The sequence below is a fragment of the Nothobranchius furzeri genome, chromosome 17 (genome assembly GCF_043380555.1).
Source record: "Nothobranchius furzeri strain GRZ-AD chromosome 17, NfurGRZ-RIMD1, whole genome shotgun sequence".
In the NCBI taxonomy this organism is placed as follows: Eukaryota; Metazoa; Chordata; class Actinopteri; order Cyprinodontiformes; family Nothobranchiidae; genus Nothobranchius; species Nothobranchius furzeri.
In genome coordinates, this window is record NC_091757.1 from 48,302,579 (window position 1) to 48,313,389 (window position 10,811).

The 10,811-nt window shown below is 41.4% G+C and overlaps 1 protein-coding gene across 2 annotated transcripts; it reads left to right on the forward strand.

Moving 5' to 3' along the window:
- Nucleotides 1-581: 581 nt before the first annotated feature.
- LOC107394028 (G-protein coupled receptor-associated protein LMBRD2B) lies at nucleotides 582-9,521 on the forward strand. 2 transcript variants are annotated; one of them, XM_015972743.3, is made up of 18 exons: nucleotides 582-712; nucleotides 1,124-1,338; nucleotides 1,439-1,542; nucleotides 1,669-1,767; nucleotides 2,798-2,965; nucleotides 3,060-3,270; nucleotides 3,371-3,445; nucleotides 3,546-3,650; nucleotides 3,726-3,906; nucleotides 4,040-4,221; nucleotides 5,407-5,540; nucleotides 5,708-5,813; nucleotides 5,947-6,044; nucleotides 6,287-6,390; nucleotides 8,536-8,582; nucleotides 8,663-8,759; nucleotides 8,852-8,945; nucleotides 9,020-9,521. In XM_015972743.3, exons 2-18 carry the CDS (start codon nucleotides 1,165-1,167, stop codon nucleotides 9,081-9,083), a joined length of 2,043 nt encoding a protein of 680 aa, XP_015828229.3. In that variant the 5' UTR covers nucleotides 582-712; nucleotides 1,124-1,164; the 3' UTR covers nucleotides 9,084-9,521. The 2 variants fall into 2 exon arrangements, with proteins under 2 accessions (XP_015828229.3, XP_054587492.2); XM_054731517.2 differs by having other exon boundaries at nucleotides 9,064-9,235.
- Nucleotides 9,522-10,811: the final 1,290 nt, after the last annotated feature.

The following is a 10,811-nucleotide window of genomic DNA, read 5'->3' on the forward strand; positions in this document are numbered from 1 at the left end:
CAAAATGATTTAAACACTCTCTGCAATAACTCTTTGCAGTGCATGTCTAGACCAAAAACTTAGCATTCTTTTGATTTGATGGTTTTTAAAGTCAGTTCTGACATATCATCTTTGTTTTTTGGTAGCCTGTTCATGCAGTAATTTGTGCATTTTATCTAGATGTTTTGTCTTGTTTCAAATAATTCTTGACAGCTTCTGTTTGTGGGATGTTTAATTGTTCTCTGTATTCATATTGCAGGTAATTAGCCCTCTAATTCCTCCAAGAATCTTTGGAACAAAAGTCTGTGACATAGGCACTGGGTCCATCTGAATTATTATTTATTGTAGTTTTTGTTTTACTTCTAAAGTCCGTTCGTTCTCTCTAACTTCATTTTGTTGATCCTGCTTGATTTACCATCTGATATTCTCCCCTACACGTGTTGTGTTACATTTTGCCTCCTATAAGCTGAAAATAATTAAATCATATTGAGAATGCTGGTTCTCATAGGACAAAACCTGCAATCCACTGTGATTTCCCGCTTAGGTTGCCTACATTACCCACAGTTCCACGCTGCCTTAGAAAGAAGACGTGATGACGCAAACGCAAGTTTCTTACGCAAGCTAGTTTCGAAGGCTGTGCGCGTCTGTTGTTGGAGTTGTAAGAAAATGTAACAGTAAAATCGTAATGTGTCTGTTTTAATAAGCTTCAGTGTCAGAGAGGAATTGTCAAAAGGTAAAACGGAGTTCACTTCTGGTTACTGAATCGACATTCGGTATTTATTATGTCGGGTTTGTGAAAGTGAAAACGCTGCTCACCACAGTTACAGTTCATTTAGAAAACAGTTAAGCTAGCAGCCAAGTTGTTGGAGCGGTGAGAAAAACATTAATGTCATCAATAATAATAATTTTGTTCAGTGGGAATTTGTATAGAAACTAAAGTGTTCCATTAAATGAGATGAAACGAGCATTTGGCCTGTTTTTTTTATTCCAATAATGTGATCAAATCAAATAAGTTAGGAGAACTGTGTACTAAATATGGTGGTTACTGTTTTGTGCTTCATCTATTCCATTATTTTCTAATCTAACTCTTGACTGATCACGTCGGCATTATCAGCTCCTCTTGTATTTTTCTTAACTCCTTCAGGCTGGGTGCCACGATGAAATCTTGAGTGATCTTTTATCACCATGAGTGCTGCTGCCTTTTCTGTGGTGGTGTTTGTTGTTTTCCTCCTGGCCCTCTACCTCCTCCAGCGTTATGGGGATTTGCGGAAGCAGCAGCGGATGGTCCTGTTGGGGACGCATCTGTCCTGGTACCTTTGCTTCCTCATCGTGTTTGTTCTGCCACTTGACGTCAGCACGGTAAAAACATTATTTAACTGCTTTTGGTCACTGTCTACGTTGCAGTGACTTGCTTTATTTGATGGGTTTGTCTGATGAGGTGACCTTGCTCTTTCCTTAGACCATTTACAACCAGTGCATTCATGACAGTTTAAACCACACTCCCTCTGTTTCTCAAGCAAGACTATTAAATCAGCACAACACCAACTCAACATTTAAAACAAGGTAATCCGGACCTTATTGGTCACAGTTGGTTTACACAAAGGACATGTGTTCCTTCAATCTGTTTCCTGGGGTTAAACAACTTTACTCTGTGTGTGTGTGCGTGTGCGTGTGTGTGCTTGTGTGCAGTGTACCTAAGGTATGTGAGGAGCCCTGGAGTTACATTGCAGACGGTATCCTGCCAGTGTTTTGGAGAGTGGTTTATTGGACTTCCCAGTTTCTCACATGGTATATTTCACCCTGTTGTCTAATGAACATACTACTAACCCCAACTTTCCACTAGAGGCGTAAGCGGCATGTAACGTACGTGTAATTTACGCCTCTGAGATGATTATGATCACTGTCAGTGACTAAGCAATTACACATCACCCTCTGAAAAGGCAAACAAATGGAGACAAGATGGAAAAAATATCGGTTGTTAATATAGGCCCGGTTTTATTTATCGAACAGATACCGATACGTTAAAAAATTACCTACATGGGCCGATGCCGATATATTGTCCATCCCTAACTGGTATAGTCAATGGGTTTGTTTCCTCTTGGAACACAGTGACGCTAATCCAACGCGTACCAGAAGCGTCTTCGGAAACGTGGAGTCATGGTGCTCTGCTAAGTTTACTCTCCGGGTCTGATTCTTACGCGCTACTCGTCCAGAACACGCCAACCTCAGCAATTCAGATTGGGCCAGAAAAGAAAACATGGGAGCAGTGTAAAGCATATTTCAAAATAAAAGACAAATGCAAATCTAGTTAAATATATATACTGTATATGCCAAAGATAACATCGGCTCTTTGGTGCAGATAAAGAGAACAAAATAAACCACAGATCTTTTGGATGTACGCTGACGCTTTTATCCTTGCGTGTTATTGCGTGAACTGGCAAAATCACGCATGATCTTGCAATTCTCCTGTGATTTTGTGATCTCATGGGACCAGCTGTGTGGAAATCATTCATAAGCTCAGTGCGTCTGATACACACCTGGTAGAAAGAGATTTGCTGCTGAGGTTGCAGTGGAAATACAACCGCTTAAGCTAAGTGCCGTTTGCACATCTGATGTAAAGCCCAAATTAGACCCCACTGTAGGCTGGGATTGTTCCACTTGTGATTAGTAAACTGTTGTGGTGTGAAGCATTGACTCTTTGTGTGTGTGTGTGTGTGTGTGTGTGTGTGTGTGTGTGTGTGTGTGTGTGTGTGTGTGTGTGTGTGTGTGTGTGTGTGTGTGTGTGTGTGTGTGTGTGTGTGTGTGTGTGTGTGTGTAGGCTGTTGTTGCCATTCATGCAGTCTTACTCACAGTCAGGAGCATTCTCTACGGTTGGAAAGATTAAAACAGCTCTCATTGAAAATGCCATCTATTACGGCACCTACCTCCTTATCTTCATCGCTCTGCTGTTCTACGTCGCCGCTCACCCAAAGTGGAAACTCTCTTGGTATGTCAACTTCAAATGATCACAGTGGTTGTTGCTATTTTTTTTCTTCTTCATTTAGCCAAGTATGTTGTTTATTTTCATAAAACCTGTACAGGACAGCGATCCAGACCATCGGTATCACAGCTGCCAACACCTGGGGCCTTTTCCTTTTGGTGCTGTTGCTAAGTTACGGCCTGGTGGAGATCCCACGTTCTTATTGGTTCTCATCCTCCAACGATTTTCTGCTGGCCAAAACTTACTTTAAGGTAGCAAAACTGGCTACAGAGAAGGCAGCAGCAGAGGAGAACCTAGCAGATGTTATGGAGGTGAGAGTTTTCTATCATTTCTGTTCTGTTTAAACAAAATATTTCAGGGAAATCTGATGTTCGTATAAAAAAAGAATCTATCTAAATTTTCACTGAGCAGGAAGTTGCAGATGCCAGTGTGTCTGTCAGGTTCAACCACAGTCTTAGGAAGTGCGTGGACACTATTTTGACAAAGGTGAGATACGCACGAGGACTTTTTTAATATGGAATTTTTATTTAAAATTTAACACATTGTGTAGATCATCAGACCGTACATGAACATCATCTCGTTTCAGTGTCCCGATAAGTATCGAGAAGAGATGGGAAGCAACGTGGAAAGTTCTCAGAACAACAACCGTATTCTCCCAACTAAAACAGGCTTAGTTAACCTTCATAAGAAAGTAATTAAATGCCTCATTATGGTTTAAACCAATGATGCAATAGGGACGATTATTAAGTCTGACTGTTGGTTTTAGGTCATTTCTGCTGTGCAGACAGAGAGTCGGACTTGGGTTCAGTGGTGCATCTTGTTAGATCAGATCTTTCATCTGGAAGATGTAGCAAAAAACCAGAGCTGCCCACAGCGAATCTTCACCCACAGCTTCCCATCAGCCCACCACAGCTGGATCCAGAGGTTCATCTATACCCCGACTGTAGGTGAGTTCAGTCAGAGCAGGTAAGAGTGGTACTGAGACTTCCAGAGTACATCATTCCTCTTGAGTTTATTTCCGAGTTCTGCAGCAGCAAAGACCATCCTGTCGTGTGTGTGTGTTGTTTTTTTCCTGCTCAGAGTGGTACTGGGAGTGTGTGTGCAGACGTGTGTTCTACAGGCTGCTGGCGGTGATCCTGGCTCTCCTCTCTGCAGCTGTCATCTGGTCCGAGTGCACCTTCTTCAGCACACACCCAGTCCTCTCTCTGTTTGCTGTTTTTGTTCACAAGGCTGAACAGCAACACATTTATATTAGCATGGAAGTAAGCATTTACTTCGTTATGATCAGACTAGAGGCCGGCCGATATATCGGACCGATATATTACATTTTGTTCTATATCGGCCATGAGCCAAAATGATTTTTAAAAGCCGATTAAAATTTAAAAAAAAAAAATCAGGCACCCGTGTGGTCAACTGCTGCCAGTACTAGACTGAAGAAAGGACCAGAAGGACCCCAACACACCTTTTTTTTATTGAGTTTGTTTTATATTTGAAGTCCAATATTAGGAGATTTATTGACTTATTTAATTCGTGTTGCACACAGTGAGTGTTCAGTTGCTTTTCACCATCAACGTGCTGCTAAACTTATCTGTATCAGCCATAATAATCGACTTTAGATATCGGCCATCGCCAACAAAATTCTTTAAAAATTGGTACCGGTGTCGGTACAGGATCTGCTCGGGTGCAGGATCGGCTCGGGGTCCTTCGACTGCCGATGACGTGAACACGAAGCTTACGGAAGTGACGTTATCACGTTATGATTTTGATTGGTCAGAACAAATTTGCGGTCGTAGTCTTAGCGGTTGTAGTCCTGTAGTCCAAAAATCAACACTTTTGGAGAAAATATGTTTGAATTTCTAAATGAAATGTAAAATATAAGCAAATGATAAACGGTGACCCTCAAAAGCTCTTGATGTTGATGAAATTGGGCAAAAATAAAATATAAGAACTTTATTGAAAGACACCAAGCAATATCTTAAATCAAAGAATGTATTTAGATAACAACTAAGGAAATATACAGACAAACTCCACATTAATACAAACAGATATGGCTTCACATATAAGAACTGTTGTCTTTTTAGTCAGTCCGATGTTGGTTTTATGCAGTTTCACATTCTTTACAAAACAAAGATAATATGGTGTTTTATTAACAAATTACAATTATAAAGAAAACATTTAGGTGTTAACAAACAAGAATTTATTAACAAAACTGCTGATGTCTTTCCAAAACGTGTGTGTGAAAGCCGAGTAGATTTGCAGTAATGTGACGTCATCGGCAGTCGAAGGACCCCGAGCCGATCCTGTACCCGAGTAGATCCTGTACCGACACCGGCATCGGCCTAAAAAACAAAACAAAAACATATCGGTCGGCCTCTAGATCACACAAGTTTTTAATCTTGCATCGTTTCATCAGACTTTTCCCTTTTGTGTTTGTTTTTCTCCATTAGATGCTGTGCTTTGTGATCATCCTCTTCATGTGTGTGTGCGTCTACTCCACAGTCTTCAGGATACGGTTTTTTAACTACTATCACCTGGTGCCACATCACCAGACGGACGCTTACAGCCTGCAGTTCAGCGGCATGTACGTCCGTCGTGTAAAGTGTTCCGTTTGAGGTTGTCTTTCTTGTTTGTCATCGTGGAATTAGTTAATGAATTGTGAAAATATGAAGTGAAAACAATGCTCACTCTTTGTTAAGATGACAGGTTACTTTTCTTTGTTGTTGTATTATTATTTTTTTTTTTGTCTAGGCTGTTTTGTCGTCTGACCCCTCCTTTATGTCTCAACTTTCTTGGTCTGATTCATATGGACTCTGCCGTCTCACACCAGGACAGAATACAGACATCCTACATGTCTGTGGGTTCTCGCACACAAGAATACATCCTAATGCATCGATCAAACTGATAACTCTGTTATAGGAAATAAAACGCGAGGAAAAAAAAGTGTTTCTTCGTATTAAACTGAATGTGGTTGTCTTTTGTTTCCCTAGATAATGGGCTCGACGCGACTGCTGCCAGTCATTTCTGATGGGTTCTACATTTATTACCCCATGCTGGTCCTGCTGCTCTGTGTTGCCACGTTTTATAAGTAAACCAACAGACACGAACACCTGAAAACTCACGTTTTTATTACAAAGTCTACATTCACATGTAGATCTGAGAGTATTAGATCATGAGGGGGAAATCCAAATGAGAACAATAGGAAATCAGTATTAATGTCGCTACCTAAAGTCTGTTTGGATGAAATGTACTGTGGGTGAATTTTATTTTTACATTAGACATAAAGAATATCCTTTGTGATCATTTGTGTTTCCTTTTGTGGATTTGTAGCCTGGGCTCCCGCTGTTTGAACCTCCTGGGCTTCCATCAGTACATCAACGATAACGACATGACCTCTGACCTAGTGGATGAAGGCAAAGAACTTATCAGGAGAGGTACACTGGTCACTGGTTGTAGTAGATATTTGCCTTTCAGATGTTTCTGCATAGTTGAAATGTTATGTTTCAGCTATTGGATAAAAACGATCATAGTTATTAGCTGGGATGAGAATCTGCTCCTCTAATCCGAGACCATGGTCTTGAGTCGAGAAAGGGTAGAATGGCTTCTCCGGGTCAGGGATGAGGTCCTGCCTCAAGTGGAGGAGTTTAAGTATCTCGAGGTCTTGTTCACAAGTGAGGGAAAGCTGGAGAGTGAGATCGATAGGTGGATTGGTGCTGCGTCTGCAGTGATGCGGGCGTTGTACCGGTCTGTTGTGGTGTAGAGAGAGCTGAGCCGGAAGGTGAAGCTGTCGATTCACCGGTCGATCTACGTTCCTACTCTCACCTGTGGTCACGAGCTTTGGGTAGTGACCGAAGGAATGAGATCACTGATACAAATGGCCAAAACGATTTTTCTCTGCAGGGCGGCTGGGCTCTCCCTAACAAATAGGGTAAGAAGCTCGGTCATCAGGGAGGGGCTCAGAGTAGATCCGCTGCTCCTCCTCCACATCAAGAGGAACCAGTTGAGGTGGCTCGGGCATCTTATTAGGATGCCTCCTGGATGCCTCCCTGGTGAGGTTTTCCAGGCACGTCCAACTGGGAGGAGACCCAAAACAAGACCCAGGACACGCTGGAGGAACTATGTCTCTTGGCTGCCCCCGCGACCCAACCCCGAAAAAGCGGAGGATAATGAATGGATAGATGAATAATTATTAGAAACTTCATTAATTACATTTATTTTCTTATATTGGAAAGACGTAAAGAATGCAAACAGTTTTTGAATAAAATTAATTATTTTTCCATTACTTGTATTGTGATACAAAAGCTTTTATTTAAAATAGGGGATTGTCTATGCAGAAATCTACCAATACAAATTAAATCATAATACAGACGATACAATTACAATGCTGAAAGCTAGACAATATTTGCAATTTTTAAGACTTAATGTAATTTGAAAAATCCAGCCAGACACTTCCAAGAAACATCCAGTGTAACGCCGGGGACACACCGGCCGACGAAGCGCAGCGAAATTGGGGCCGCCTTCATTCGGCGCCCTTGTTATCCTATTCTATAAACCACATGGGTCGCCGAAGCACCGCGCGCCGGCGCTCCAGCCCGCACCGTGCAGCGATCGTTTTGGCGTCTGCTCTGTTTTTATCGCGAGCCGCGGGTGGACCGCGTCAATTCTGGCAGCAAGTCAAACCTAGACATAAGAGGCAGGCCGGTAAATTTAACAAAAGAAAGCATTTCAAAATACAATTCTGCGATAGTCAAATGTGTTCGTAAACAGACACGGCATAAAAACCACACACACACAGAGCGAACTTGTGTGTGACCACGTGAAGGAGGTGTGGTTTTGGGTGTCTTTCAACTGGAGCAAGCAGGACAGAGAGGCAGAAAGTTGTAGGCCAGCTATTAACAACTGGTTCACACACACACACACACACACACACACACACACACACACACACACACACACGTACAAACACACACACACAGCAAGGGGAAGGGGGGTGTAGAGGAAAAGAGCAGAGAAAAGGCAGAGAGGAAATGGAGGACGCCAAGTGGTTAAAAGAAAAACTACGAGGCGCACCTCGACCGGAGCGGAGAAACAAGCGTCTGGTCTGAACTGAGGAGCAGCGAGCAGCGGCCGAATTTCGTGAGCGCTTCGGCGGCCGGTGTGTCCCCGGCGTTAAGGCCAGATCTGCCAGAAAGAAGGTGGTAACACCTGCTGCCCCCTAGCAGTCGGTGTTTGAATAGCACTACACAAAAGAAATACAGATTGCATGTAAATTCTCAGTAAGAAATATGGATTCAGCATCATAACAGTAAATATTGTGATATTTCAGCATGTAAAAATGTTCATACATCCCTAATTTAAAACATGTAAAAGAGACGCAACCTTCAACACAAAGTGAGGCAACGTTGACAAAACAAGAAATTGTTTTAGCACTAAGCATAAAGAACTGTCATAATTATTAGCTGGATGAGAGTAATAAAATAAAAATTGTGACCTACATGTGCATTTAATTTTTTTTTTCTATATTTGATATGTGTTTTATACAACTTTAAATGCATGCAGGATAATCTGTTCTTTTCTAGAAAGAAGAAAAAGACAGAAAGCAGAAGACGGAGAAAATCGAAGATGGGTTGGAAATTGTTTTATTCTAAGCTTTTGGCACACTAGTTTATTTTAAATGTTTTCAGCTTTTTATGTTTTCTGCTTCAGGCCTGGAGACAGCGGTACAGCGTCCAGGCAGCCTCAGGACGCACCAGAGCTGGTTACACAGAGCTGGGCGATGATCAGAACAGCTTTGTACCAGAAAGTGAGAAAAATGCCAAGTATTTTAAAAAGGACATTCAAATGCAGTCTAAGTGTAGCTCAGTATTCTGTTTCTATTCATTTCTCTGTTTTCAGCATTCATGGTCAACAGAAGAGATGGAAATATAGAAGAGCAGCTCACACGCTTACTGCAGGACAACTCCAGTGATGATGGCTTGCCAAATATGAGGTAAAGGTCTTCAAGAAGGGGAATATGTTTGGTCCATTGTCTGTCTCTTACTCTGTCTGTGTCTAAATGTACAGATCCACCGGTGGACGTAACCTCACGCTGTCACTTCCTGTTGCAGGCTTCTTTGGTGATGTCTGAGGATGTGAAGGAAAAGAAATGCAAAGGATATTAATTATTTAGGGTTTCTATATTTTGAAAGTAAATGTGAAATCAAATCTAAATTTTATGTATCTAATACACCTTGGTTTTATTCAATGAAAGGGGTTTTAGTTTTAACAAAAGAGTTTGCTTACACTTGGTCTATGGTTTCCTGGCATTTTTAAAAATGTTAATCATAATCTTTTCAAATTATTTTGTTTTACTGGCACATTTTTAAAGACAAAATTTCAATGTACACATTTTAAAAATGTTAAAATGACTGTGTGCCATTTATACATTTCTATTTAAAGCATAAGCTTTTTGAGCCCGAAGTAAAACATGTGAGACAATTTTTACAATCTTTGTTTTATAATGTGTTCAAGAGCTGTATACGCACTATATTTTAAAGAGAATTTCATAAATTATTTTTTTCTGAGATTGTGAATACAATTTTTTTTTTACTGAAACATAATTTAAAAAAGCATGTTTACTTTTAATGTTTATGTGTTTATGTTTAGGTAACACAACATAGACCCTTGTGTTATGGGATTAGACACAACTGTTTTGGTGGTGAATTATTTTTGAGTCAAAAGTTGGACGTACAGAAACTATGGAAGCCCATTCCTGCCACTCTGATTACAAAAAACGTATAATTACGACTTAACTATCATAAAAATTACTAGAAGAAGAAAGTATCATTTCTATAGCGCCTCTCAAGATAAAAATCATGAGGCGCTTCGCAAAAACAAAAAATGTAAAAATATAAAAAAAGCATTTAGAAAATGTGAAAAATATATTTAAAATAAGCAAAAATAGGCAATTGTGATTAAAAAATGTTAAGAAAGAGAGAGAGAGTGAATAGGAAAGAGGGAAATCAGTGGATCCTGAGGAAGGTGGAATAGGTGGGGAGAGCAGAATAAAGAGAGTGGTGAAGAAGGTCATACAAAAGCCAGCTTGAACAAGTGAGTCTTCAGCTGCTTATTAAAGGAGACCACTGAGTCCACTGATCTCAGGCTCAGGGGGAGAGAGGTCCAGAGTCTGGGGGCCACAGCAGCAAATGATCTGCCACCTTTGGTCTTTAGCCTGGTGCTGCACAACCAGTAGGCTTTGATCACTGGACCTCAGGGACCTGCTGGGGGTGTAGGGACTAAGAAGATCACCAATGTAAGATGGTGCTTGTCCATGTAAGGCCCTATAGACCAGAGCCAGCATCTTGGAATGAACCCTGAAGTTGACTGGCAGCCAGTGAAGCTGGAGGAGAAGCGGGGTGATGTGGGTGTGTTTGGAGGACTTGGTCAGAAGCCGAGCACAGGCATTCTGAACCACCTGTAGACGGTTCAGGGAGGTTCTGCTTAGACACGTGAAAAGAGAGTTACAGTGGTCTAAGCGTGAGGAGATGAAGGTGTGGATAACTGTCTCAAGTTCAGAGCGAGACAGAATGGAACTCAGCTTAGCAATGTTCCTGAGATGGAAGAAGGAAGAGCGAACAAGAGAACTGACATGAGAATCCAGGGTGAGAGCTGGGTCAAAGGTCACGCCAAGATTCCTGACAGAAGGTTTGGTGTGAGAAGCAAGCTGACCAAGAGAGTCTCTGACTTTGGGAACCAGCTTGTCTGGGCCACAGATGAGGATCTCAGTCCTATCTTCATTCAGCTGTAGAAAGCTCCCAGCCATCCAGGTTTTGATAGAGTCTAAGCAGGAGTGTAACAGCTGCAGCTTAGACATCTC